The sequence below is a fragment of the Calypte anna genome, chromosome 20 (genome assembly GCF_003957555.1).
Source record: "Calypte anna isolate BGI_N300 chromosome 20, bCalAnn1_v1.p, whole genome shotgun sequence".
NCBI lineage: Eukaryota > Metazoa > Chordata > Aves > Apodiformes > Trochilidae > Calypte > Calypte anna.
In genome coordinates, this window is record NC_044265.1 from 3,206,170 (window position 1) to 3,218,711 (window position 12,542).

Consider the following 12,542-nt stretch of genomic DNA (forward strand, 5'->3'; position numbering starts at 1 on the left):
AGAATAAAATCCAAGGAAACACAATGGAAACATGGGTTGGAGATGCCTGTCTGCTGTCCAGGCTGAGAGAGAGGGGGGAGCTCAGACATTGCTGCTGAGCCGTGGTGGGGGTGGGTGTTGGGGATGGGGAGGGCACTGCCTCTTCATGGACTGGGAGGGAGAGGCTCTGACTGGGGCTGTGCTGCTGCCCTGCATGGGGCCAAGGGCAGAAGCTCTTGATTCCAGTGTTAGAGCCTGTGCCTCAGTTTCTCCCTGGTCCCCAGCCAAAAGCAAACCACTAAGGCTCATGGAAAGCATCATGAAACTGCACTATGCAGGTGCAGTGCCAGGGAGACTCAGGCACCCACCAGAAGCCATCTCACCCCCACAGCAGGCCTGGTCCTCACCCTGGGACAGTGATGGTTACCCCCAGAATCTTTCTCCACCCAGGTCCCCAGGGTTACCTTTGGCTCAGGTCTCCCCACCCTCTGCCTCTGGCCCCAGTGCTCTGCTCCTCACAGCTCCAGGCTGAGGGTGCTTCCTCCTGGAGACCATCTTACCTGGCACCCTTCTCCCCAGCAGCTCACCAGCCACTGTTTGTGCTGGACCAGCATGATAGAGCCAAGCACCAGGACACATCTCCACCCTCTGAGATCAAACTGCAACCACAGAAGCTGCTGGTTTGGCTTCAGCTGCCCCTGGTGTGAAGGTACCATGGAAGAGCCACACACAGGCATTTGCCTGGCCAGGGAGCACCCAAACTGCTCTCCTCCATGTCCAGGCTGGGACACAACTAACACAAAACAACAATTCAGATTGCACATACCTTTTAATCTCTGGTTGGGGTTAATCAAGCCCTGCAATGAAACCACCCAGAAGTCTAGGATCAGTCACAGAACAGAAATGTCAGGGTGGAAGATTGATTGAAACACACAGTGCTGCTGCCCAGCAGGATGCAGGGCTGTCAGGCAGCACAGCTGACAGAATTCTTCAGCAATTGTGGCTTTTTAGGTTGTTTCTTGCTGGTGTCACTCAAAGGGTAGAACTGAGGCTGCCTGGAGACTTTACCAGAGCACTGCCAGAAGGGTGCAACTTTAACATTGCCCCCTGAACTGCTTGGCTGAGGAGAAAAGAGGAGCTGGAGGAAGAGGCAAAAGCCCTTGGGAAGGAGAGCCCACACTCCTCCCTGCCCCTCCACTGCTGCACTGGTCCCAGTGGTTCATGAAACCTGGAGGGAGAGCTCTGTCACCATCTGCTGGTCCCAGAGTGACACCATGAGCAGCTGGAGCTGCACCTCTCAGCTTCTGCAATTCCTTTGCTTCCTCACCCCAAAGCTCCCACTCTCAGTCTGCCCCAGGTCCCAGCAGTACCATTACCCAGGTCAGGGCTCCCCAAACCTGCTCCTGGGCTGCACATGCTGAAGGAGATGCTGCTCAGTGGGAGCTGCAGTGGGAGAAGCCCTCAGGGATTATCACCACACTGGTTGTGACACCAGGCTCTAGTTCCTGGTCATACTGGGATCTGCCACTGTGGGTGGGGGATTCTTAAGCCCACAAGGCTGCAGGAGGCACTGGGAGCAGATGCAGCCTCCCCCTGGGAAGGGCATGGCACATCAGATGCATTGTGCACTGCTGCCTGCCCTGGGCAGTGCAGAGGCACCGTGTGAATGAGCACCCTGTCCAGCAAAGCAGGAGCGGGGCAAAGCAAGAGCAAGAAAGAGGCCCGTGGGTAAGTCACCCCTGGGCAGCTGTCCCTTGGGCAGGATCCTCAGGCACAGTAGAAATCAGGACAGAACACCTGACCTGGAGTGGCCACGGGCCTGGGGAGCAGAGCTCCTCTCCACCCTGCAGAGCACTGAGGCACTGGGTGTGGGGTGCTCACCCAGAGCTCTGTACAAGCCCCTGCCCACGGGCTGGACCCCAGGGCAACACCCAGACCAGCACAGCCCTAGGAGGTTGCAGCTGGGACAAACAAGGGGCAGTGCCCTCTGAGCAGGCAGAGCAAGGGAGTCCCTGCTCCCTGCAGGAGGAATTGCAGAGGAGCTGGGGCTGGCACACAGGACACTTGAGCAGTTGTGTCCATGCAGTTCCCTCCTCAGCCCCTGACACGTCAGTAAATGCACCCTAAGGAGAACAGGGCTGGGGCAGGTCAGCTCTTGGGGCAGCAGAGCGAGGTGGGAGGGCTGGGGCATCACCTCCTCACACCAGGTAAGGAGTGTCCAGCACTGCCACCCCAGCAGCCACCCCCCCATCCGCGTGCTCGATGGCCTTGGTCCGCAAGAGGTGGCCGGCAGTGGTGTTCATCACCATCTCCTTGCCATGCCTGCAAAGAGAAAGGCAACTGAGAGCCTGCAGAGCACAAAGCTCAAGGCATTTCACCCGAGACAATGGGATTCACATGTTCTGCCCCAGCACGGGGCAGGTGACCAGCACAGAAAGCCCTTGGGTTAACACAGGGATCTCTGCTGACACCAGAGCTGTGCCTGTAGGTGCCCATTCTGGTCTGACTGCTGCACACAGGCAGTGGCAGGTGCTGAATGACTTGAATTTATAAGCTATGGAAAGATTTCTATGGGTCTTCGAGGGTTTTAAAGACAAGCAGCAGCTGCTTTGGGTTGAAAATGAATGCATTAAACCTTCAGATATTAATCAAGATCACTAGGACATCAGAAAAAAACGTGGCTGCATCCAGAACTCAAGAAGTGCTGCTGGAAATCAGGGATGAGACACACCAGACCAGTTCCATGTGGCTGTTAAGCCAGTAACTGCCAGCACCAGCTCTGGGGTTTTCCAGAGCATTTGGCAGCAGGTACAGAGCAGCAGCAGCTCAGCACCTGAACACACCACTGCCGACAGGGGCAGAAGACTGATCCCTGTATCCTCATCTCCCCAGAGACATCTGTCCTGCTCAGACAGCACAGAGGGGAAAACATTCCCAACCCAAGTGCTGGCTGGAGCAGGTAAACACCCTGTAACACAAGCATGTTTCTTACCTGACATAGACACCAAAAATCCCCAGCTCAGAGATGCACTCGGACACTTGCAGGGGACTGTGAGCCCTCAGCAGGTAATTCTTTGTTGGCTGTGGTTTGATCTTATCCATCAAGATGTAGGAGGTTCTCGCAGGGCTGTCTCTGATCTTCTCCAGAACCTGTCTGAGCTCCTCACCATAGAGGTTGTTGCCTGACAACAGAACCAGCATATCAAGCACTTCCCCAGCGATGCAGCTCCAACACTCAGCCCTTGCACCCCAGCTCTGGGGCAGCACTACTGGACTGCCATGAACAGTCCCCATGGCTACAAGTAGCTACAAGCCACTCTATGGCCACCTTTAACCCCTCAGTGAAGGACCAGGAGGCATCAGGGAGCTACTGCCTCTCCTGGATACAGCACAAACACAATTAAACCCCCCAGGGACCCAAACCCAGCTCCTACCTCCACCTTCTCGTTGTGGCTTCAGCACAAACCGGTCAGGGTCAGCAATAGCTTTAGCAGCTATCTTGTCACCCTCTTCACCCTGGAAGGAAAGGATGGAACAGCAAAGCATCAGAGGAGCAGGGGGTCCTTAATAAACCCATCAGATCAACAGGGTTGCCCAGGGGCCACAACAAAGCCCTCTCATCTTCATAACCAAATGAGAAGCATTATACAAAGTCTGCACCTTGGCTTCTGCTCCAGCCCCACTCCCACTCACCATGTCCAGGGAATAGAGTCCAGCAAATGTTGCTCTTATTCGAGTGACAGCCTCAGTGCAGCCAGGCAGCAATCTCTCCAGCATCCCTGGCCGGCTCAGCTCCTGCTGGACCTTCTTGGTGCCTGCCAGTTGGGTAGCAATGTCAGGGCACTTCACTGCCCTTGATCTCTCCAGCAACAACCGTGCCTCCCAGTTCTGAGACAAAAAGAGAGCAATCATCCCTTTAGCAAAAAAAATACCCCAAATGTTTCTGCTGCTCAGTTAGGGATGTATGATTTGTCTCCTCCCAGGAGTTATGCAAACATGGATTCCCAGCACCTCTGGAAACAGAACAGCCTGGTTAGTCCACTGCCTTTGCCTGAACTCCCCACCCACAGCTTATCCAGTGCTGCCACCTCCAGACAACAGCAAGAGCTGCTCTGTATTATTACTACTTGCAGCCTTAGAGGACAGGGTGTGATCTGTAGATCAAGCCTAAACTCTTTAAGCAGGAGCCAATACTTGTTAACCCATTCCATAAAGAAGGAATTCAGTACTGCAGTGAGAGGACACCACATGAGTGGTTACTGGAAAAGAAAACCCTGCATTTTTCCTATTGTGTGAGTGCCAGGGACACCTCTGTGCACTGCAGAGTCACCCACTTGTTGTGTCACAGCTTCCCAACACTGTCACCCAGGCCAGATCAGGACTGAACGTGCCCAGGACAGCACAGAGCGTTTCAAATTCCCTGGGCAAGGCCACAAGGCATCTTCTGGGAGCAGAGGGTTGAGCACTGACCTGCTGGTTGTAGTTGTTTGGCACGTAGCCCTCTCTGTAGTACACCACTGCAACCTCCTGGCCATCCCTGCAGCAGAAATCAGAATCATTGACAGAACCAGCCAGACCCAGCCTGCCTCTGCCCGAACCACCCAGCACCCAGGGGGCTGCAACAGGGCCAGGCAGGTAACACCTGACAGCATCTGCCCCTCCTTGGCCTCCTGGGCTGCTCTGCTCCACACTGACTCTGCCAGGGAAAGTTGAGGACTGTGAGCCCTGGCTCCTCTCCACCAAGCCCCAGCTGCTTGCCCTGTCCTGAGGACATAGGGAGCTGACACCTGGCCTCTGCCCTGCCTTAACCAAAGTCTCAATAATTCAGGGACTCAGCCCAGCAGGGAGGTAAGAACCTGATTTTTCAATAGTTTTTGCCACCAGAAACCAGGCCTGTGGGATTCCTGAAGCTGAGAAGAAACAGGATCCTCCTCAAGTGGCTATACAAGGCAGGACATCACCTCAACAACCTGCTCAGGCACCAAACAGGGCAGGGCTGTCAGCAGCAACACCCACCCAAGCTCTAGCCACATGAACTGCATGGTCAGGGAAAGCAGCATAGAAAACAAGCACTGGCAGCCAGGCAGTGTGGCTGTAAAGTCATTCATCAGGAAGATGAAGATGCTCTGGAGGAAGTACAGAGGATGCACTTTACCCTTAACTGTCTGGCAATGACAAATGTAGTCATTAATTACACAAAGCAGAGACACCAAAGGTCAAACCATGGAAAAATCAGCCTAACTACAGAAAAAAAACATTGGCATGAAACAGTGTCTTCCTTCAGCCTTGTACAGCTGCCAAGCACATTACCCTGGAAATGGGACAAATGTCACATTTGGGACTAGCTGCCTGCACTTGGAATCTGCAACCCTCATGTCCTGGCCTCCCCAAGGAGCAGGCAAGATGCTCACAAGCAGCAGAACCCACAGGGACATGTAACACTTCCTCCTCCAGCACCAGTAACCCAGCCCAGCTCCCACGGGCAGAGCATCACATGAAGAGTGAACAGGAAATGTCTTTGTGGGAGCCTCTGAAACAGCCAGGACTTTGCACAGCAGATGCACGTGGAGGAAGTAAAGATCCCACAGAGGCCTGAAGGAGAGCAATGATGTTTCCAGCTGTAAGGGACTGCTGTGTGCATGCAAAAACCTCACAACTGTGAAAACAAAAGCTCAGGGGAAGCAGCAGTCGGGAGCATGGATGAGGATTGGTTTCTCAGGAAGTCATGGTGTAGACTCTAAACATACCACCAGCTTTGGTTGAAAACTCCCCTGTACAGCCCCGTGTGCCCAACACACGGGCAGGAACGCGCACCTTGGCTCATACTCACATATACAGCCTCTTGGCATCATCCAGGGAGCCCTTTTCAAACACATCTCTGAACCGCTTCCTGATGACCCGAATATTCCTGCGAAGAGAAGAGTGGGAGAGTCAGCAAGCTGGGCAGTTACTTGAGCTAGAAATCCCAGGTGGGATCAGCAGCTCCAGCAAGGAGGGCCCAACAAGCTTCTTCACAAACAACCTCAAGCTTTGTACTATGAGGCCAGAGCAAACCTACAGGTCAAAACAGTCCCTTCTTTAAAAACTTGTCCTGTGTTTTCACCTAAACACTGTACGCAGTGCCTAAACACCCTGGATTTCTCAATACTCACTTCTCATCTCCTAAAGTCTTTCTAATAGAATCCAGTATTCTGGTTTTGTTGTCCCTACACAACAGATTCCCCTCTCTGATGGCTTCAAAGCCATGAAGCTGCAGACAGAGGAGCAGCTCTCTGCATGTTTTGCCTCCTCCATGCCCTTCAGTCTTCCCTCCACACAGTGGCACTGTGGACTTGGTCACCTGGAGACACCAGACCCTGAATCCAATCTCAAGTCAGAGATCAAGGAAGACCTTCATAAACCCCGCTCTGCTCCTTGCTGTCTCATCTGGCCCACAGCAAAGCCACCACTGGTACAGTAGTGAGGGCTACACAGGCACAAAATCATCAAGGAATCAGCCCCAGAAAGCAGAGGCTTCGAAGGTTGTGCTGTATTCCCATCAGAGGGCTGCTGAGAAGCTTTGGGAGGTTGGTGAGAAGGTGAATGTGGGTGCTAGGCAGGAGGCCACTGAAGCATCACCAAAGAGAGCTGTCTAACAGACCACAGAGACAATTCCAGCAAAAAGGCTGTCCTGCTGCATACCAAGACATGTCCTCTCACAGTCCCAGAAATTACAAATTGTTTTGATTTTGTCCTTGAGCAGGTGACAAAGTAAAACACTAATAGATTCTGCACACCTCCATCTTTCCCTGCCCTGCTCCTATGCTCCCACAGCCACAATGTGCCTGCTGGAGAGCCTGGAGATGTCCCACAAGCTGCCTTGAGGGAAACACCACGATCTGGCAGCAGTTGACTCTGTTTCCATTTTCCAAAACTGTGCCATCTCCTTCCTCTCCCATCCCAGAAGAATTCAACCTTTACCTGTTCCAAAGCTCATTTTCTACACATCGCTGATCAAAAATGTTCCTCTGGACTTCCTCCACCAGAAACATCACCACAGCACTGGAAGAAATACCAAGGACACCATTAGACCCAGGAGCACACCCCAGGCACCCATCATCACCAGCTTTTGATCTCTGTGATTCAGCCTCCCTGTACTGCTCCTGCTTGTTTTCTCCAGTGCTTCTAAGGGTCAGATACAACCCTGAATAATTCCCAAACCAGTGTGGGGCATAAGCATGAGGGAAGAAGGAAAAACAAGCTCAGTGCAGGGTTGTTAAACCCCACAGCTCCTCCAGGGTTGCTCTGCACCTCTCTGCCTTTGTGACTCAGCAGCCTTGTGTGCCAAGAGAACCACACTGCTCCTCCCAGGGTGCCACACGATTTTTGGGTGCAGCTTATCTAGCTAACAGGTATCTTTCAGAATGCACAGTTTCAAAACCAAACCCATGCAAGCCCTAGGGAGCACAAGACACCCCAGCACCTCCTCTCTTCATACCTTTGAGAACCATAGAGCTCCCAGGCTTTTGCAATACCCAAGGCAAGCCCTTTGGATGGGTTGTTGGGCAGCAGGCGTGATGCCTCCTCAGACTTCCCCAGCACTTTCAACACCCTCCTGGGGAACAAACAACAACAACAAAAAAGCTGTAAGTGCTGTGATAGCCTCCAACCAGCCAAGGAAGCAGGATGGAGATGCTCCCTTACCCATGGACAGCCACAGTGCGGGAGGTGAGGCCTCCAAAGCTGGCAGCAATGGTGTTTATCTCAATCTGCTTCAGAGCTGGTGTCCCATCCACTCCACAATCAAACATGTAATCAGAGCGGTTTATGCCTAAAAACACAGACTGAAACAGAAGGGAGGTGAAGTGGGGTCTCCTGTTGCTTTAAGAGCAAAACCTTTTGAGGACCTCATGTTAAAATCCTCCTGGGGAAGATCAAGTCACCTCCATTTTGATAAAAGCCATTGTGAGATGTGCCCGTGGGTGCTTTGGCCCTTGCTCAGGGCATGTACATGGCTGTACATGCTCAGTGCTTCAGAGGAGTAAAGAACACTCAGGAGAGTACCAGGGATGGCCTGTGCAGAGCAGGTCCTGGCATGGCACATGTCCTTGTGCTCCCCCAAGGACACAGACAAACCAGGTTAAATAATCCCAGTTTCCAGCAGCACAAAGCAAAGGGTGTGACTGTCAAAGAGGTCAAAGTCCTGAGCTCACGAGCTGTGACCAAGACATGGGAGTGCAAGGAGCAACCAGCCTGACTCTAGGAAAAGTTCAAAGCCCACAGCAACAAGTTTGCAGAGACCAAGCAATCCCACCTCTAGGGAAAAGCTGTCCACAGCTGTCCACAGCTGGGGTCTCCTGCCAAGGTACCTGAGCTAGGCCTTCCTCCAAAACTTGCTTGTGGATTCTGAAGAGTTGAGCTGTGAAGTCATCTACCTTGATGGTGCTAGAGAGAAAAAAAGACCAGATCAGCCCACTGAAAGAATCACAGAGGAACAAGAAAATTAATTCTCCAGAAAAATTAACCTTCCCAGGGACATTCTCCAGCACAAATGGCAGGGCTGTGGCTATAGACCAAGTTCTACTGCACTGCTAAACATCTCTCCCTGAGGGCATTCTTCAGCCCAGGCCATGGTGGGTAACACAAAGCCCATCTGCTCAGCACAGCCACTCCACAAAAAGCACTACTCTGCAGAGGTGACTTTCATGTGCAGGGCAGAGAGAAGGGACAAGCAAAAGCCAAGAAACACAGCAGAATTCTGCAGATACAGGCAAGAAATCAGATGTGTCTCTGTGCCTGCACACAGAGAAGCTCCACCAAATTCCCACTATTCTGCTGGGCTCTAAATCCCACACACTCTGGTGCCAAGTGCTCCAGGGGCCCTGCTAGAGCAGGTCTGGCTTTCCTCCAAGGTCCCAAATCCCTGAGACAACGGTGAGCAGCACCTCCAAGAAGCTGCTGCAATGCCTTGGAGAGGAGGAGGCAGAGGGCAGGCACTGGGTGCACACCAGCCCCAGGCTCTGTGTTCCTCACACAGGTATCAACGTGTCCCCACAGGCTCTGCCTGCTGCCAGCTCTGGAACAAGCTCTGAGGGGTGAGGCTTTAGCAAAACAATGCTGGAAAACACTCACCCTTGCTCTGTCACTGTGCCAGAGAGCCATCAGCAATCACACAGGCAGCACAGAATGGGCAGCAGGAAGGCAAAAGGGGATTTGAGGAAGCATCAGCCTTACGAGATTCTGGGGGACAGTCAGGGATGGTTGCTCCACCACAGGGCAACAGCCACAGATAAAGCCATTGCAGATCAGGAACCAGAGCTGACCAAGTCCTCCAGCACCCAGAGCCTGTGGGTCACCTTCCCAGCATGGCTGGGGGAGCAGGGGACACAGGGTGATGGTCAGAGATAGGGGTGGGGAAAGCAACCAACTCTTCAGAACTACAGGTAGGCAGCAGAGCTGGGGGTCAGATAGCCACAGGCAGATGCAACACAAGACTAAAAGAGACTGCTCAGTCCAGGACTCAAAGAAGACTCCAGCAATTTGAATTTAAGGCCCAGGGGCCAACAAGCTAATAAAGTGAGAATTCACAAGCCTGAAACTCTGGCAAAGTTGAAAATCATTGCAGGGAGTCAACTCTTAGCCAGATGTCTCATCCTCTGGGGCCCAAGGAGACTTCAAAACACACTTGATGGAAATTAATCTTAAGACAAAGAATGCAGCAAAGGAGGCCAATTTCTGCAGAGGACAGGAGTGCCTGCCTCAGCTTGGAGGACGTGAACAGATGGAAGGTAGGAATGCCTAAAAGGTGATGAATGCTCTGCATTTAATATTTCATTAAGACACAACATGCAAGAGAGTTACCTGGCCAGGGTATGCTCCAGGAATTCTTTATTTTGACTAATAGCATCCACAAGCAGGTTAAAATCTTGCTGCACAGCGTAGGCTTGTTCAAACAAGGCACTTGGTACTGCAGATGGGAGCAACGTGAAGGGAGCATAATTCACTACCTGCAAGCAAGAACCCAGGAGCAGAGCAGTCAGGTTTGAGGAGCTGAAGTGGGGCTGAAGAGGCAGCAGCAGCTGCTTAAGCTGTTTCTACCTTAGCAGTCTAAAACATCCCAGCTGCAAAGAAAAGGTGAATTTGCCTGTCCTGCTTTTTGGTAGTCACTCCATTTGATCCCTGCTGAGTCCCAGGGGTGACTCCAGATCTCTGGCTCACCCCACAGCTCAAGAACAGGTTCAGCCTCAAAGCCAAAATATTGCAACAGAGAGAAGTTCCCAATTCACCTTGATTTCTGCACGAGACAAGGGACACCAGCAACATGTTTGGCCTCCCCTTCTAGGCTCCCTCTTCCTCTGGCCCTTCAAGGTCTCCTCAAAGCCCTGACCTGATCACTGGGCTGACACCAGGAAGCAGCCCCTTTGGTGGAGACATCACTCCCTGCATCCCTGCCAGCTCCCAGTGCTTTTGCTCCAGCCAACTCCCAGAGCTTCACCAGAGGTAATCCCACACCTCAGCCACCCCTGTTCCAGCTACGGGGTGAAGGCTGACTGGGGGCTTGCCAAAAACTGAGACCCCTCCAAGAGATGCTCCCCGGGTTCAAAGAGATGAACTCCCACCACCATACAACCTGGCAGCTTCCCAAACCTTCCCAGATCTCTCTCTCCTTGGGAAAGGGCACTGTTACGGCAGGGCTGTGTCTCTGGGGAGATGCCCTCAGAGCAGGCTGGGCTGCGGGCGATATCCCCAGGTGAGTGCTGCCCCAGGCTGCCGGGACATGGCAGGGACGGCGCCCGGCTCCTCCTCCTCCTGCTCCCCCGGGCTGTGCTGACTCAGCTCCCGGCCGGGACCGAACCCGTGACTCCCCTGGCACTCACATCCGAGGCGTTGGGCTCCCCCTCGGTCCGCATCAGCACTCCCTCCAGCAGCGCCGCGTCCACCGCCACCGCCGCCGCCTCCCGCACCGCCTCCTGGTCCCGCACCACGTCCTCCCAGGGAGCCGCCATGCCCAGCGCTGCGGAGCGGAGCAAAGTCACACACCGGACCCCGCACAGTCACACACCGGACCCCGCAGACCCACCGACCTTCCCACGGGACGGCCCGGCCCGGTGCGGCATTCCCCGCGGGGGCTCAGCACCGTCCCCGCCGCCCCGGCACCGCGGCGGCTGCGGAAGGGCCCCGCGGCACCCCGCACCCCGGCTTCTCCCGGCTGAACCCCAATCCCAGCCCCGCCTGAAGACCCGCACCCGCGGCTCGCCCAGGTTGGGGGGTGCAGTGCGGGACCCTCGCAGCGCTGCGGGGCACGGACCTGCGCAGAGCCGGCAGCACCGCCCCGGGGCAGGGGCAGGGGCAGCGGCAGCCGGCACAGCCCCGATCCAGCCCGGAGCGGAGCAGCCCCGCAGCCCCTCACCTGTTCCCCGCCGCTCCGGCCCGCTCGCCGCCACCCGATTGGACAGACCTCCCGGCCCACCCCGCCCCACACTCGGATTGACAGCAGAATCGACCAATCAGAGATGGGAGGCGGGGAAAGAAAGGCGCGGTGGGAGGGGCTAGGAGTGCGCGTGCGTGTCCTGCGCGTTGCGTCACGGGCAGTACGTCACGAGGAGCCGTGACGTCATGCAGTGATGGTCGGCGGGTTCGGAGCTTGTGAGAGCCGCCCTCTGGTTCTGGTTCCGGTTCCGGAGCTGGTGCTGCCCAGTGCTGAGCGTCGGAAGGAGAAGTTCAGAGCCTCTCCGAGTCATTATCCGCCATCGTGACGTCACGCCCCTCAGCAGTGACGTAACGCTCCTCAGGGGTGCCATGGCGGGGGTGCCCGGGGTGGCGAGCCCCACGGGGAGCGACACTGAAAGGCCCCGGGACCCAATGAGTGCCACCACGGCCACCAGTGGGGTCACTGGGGCTGGTGAGCTCCCCCTGTGCCAGGGAGCCCTCGGGGTGACCACGGCATCGTTATGGGTGCACAGAGTGGAGGTCTGGGGAGCGTTTGTCCCAGGAGGGAGAAGCCCTCCCGGAGGGAGGAGAGCAAATGTTTGGTGCTCTCCAATTAATCCGAACTTGCCCAGGCCTGGGGATTCATCAAGCCTCAAGGGACAGTCCCAGGGAGCTCCGCCTGCTCTGCCTTTCCTTTCCCAGTGTGTCCTGGTGTTACCACCATGGAGAACTCGCAGCCTGGACCTTGGTTTCCTGTGCACTGGGAGCAGCTCCTGGATCACCTACTGGAAGCTCCCAGCATCATTTCTGAGGCTGCTGTGAGCCAACATCATCATCATCATCATCATCATCATCATCATCATCATCATCATCATCATCATCATCATCATCATCATCATGTAACTCCTTGGCACTTTCTCCTGTGCTGCAGCTGCATCATCTGTTGCCTTCACAGGAGTTTTACCTTTGACAGGAAATTGTCCCTTTCCAGGCAGGGGATGATGAAGGAATGACAAGCCTTGGTTTGGAAAAGAACCCAAACTGCACCCACACTGGACACATCTCCATGGTTTCCATTTCTTCAGTATCTTCCTTGCCCACATCCCTTTGCTGCACTGCACTGGCAGGACCTGGGGAAGGGGGTGGCTGGGGTG

The 12,542-nt window shown here is 54.6% G+C and overlaps 1 protein-coding gene across 2 annotated transcripts; it reads right to left on the minus strand.

Moving 5' to 3' along the window:
• Positions 1-793: 793 nt before the first annotated feature.
• Positions 794-11,391, minus strand: GSS (glutathione synthetase). Of its 2 annotated transcripts, none has more exons than XM_030463042.1 (13): positions 11,369-11,391; positions 10,836-10,972; positions 9,820-9,965; positions 8,328-8,403; positions 7,663-7,802; positions 7,457-7,573; positions 6,940-7,020; positions 5,810-5,887; positions 4,450-4,516; positions 3,673-3,867; positions 3,414-3,495; positions 2,972-3,161; positions 794-2,301 (listed from the first exon to the last, which is right to left on the minus strand). In XM_030463042.1, the coding sequence occupies exons 2-13, from the start codon at positions 10,962-10,964 to the stop codon at positions 2,178-2,180; spliced, it is 1,425 nt and encodes a 474-aa protein (XP_030318902.1). In that variant the 5' UTR covers positions 10,965-10,972; positions 11,369-11,391; the 3' UTR covers positions 794-2,177. The 2 variants fall into 2 exon arrangements, with proteins under 2 accessions (XP_030318902.1, XP_030318903.1); XM_030463043.1 differs by lacking the exon at positions 11,369-11,391 and adding an exon at positions 11,267-11,353.
• Between the last annotated feature and the right edge of the window lie 1,151 nt (positions 11,392-12,542).

Bases quoted from the DNA above. Each gene is read 5' to 3' on its own strand.
- GSS (XM_030463042.1), bottom strand. From the start codon at position 10,964: ATGGCGGCTCCCTGGGAGGACGTGGTGCGGGACCAGGAGGCGGTGCGG. The intron at 9,966-10,835 runs GTGAGTGCCAGG...TCTTGCTTGCAG, and splicing joins GGGAGCCCAACGCCTCGGAT to GTAGTGAATTATGCTCCCTT. The intron at 5,888-6,939 runs GTAAAGGTTGAA...TTCTCTTCGCAG, and splicing joins GAAAATGAGCTTTGGAACAG to GAATATTCGGGTCATCAGGA.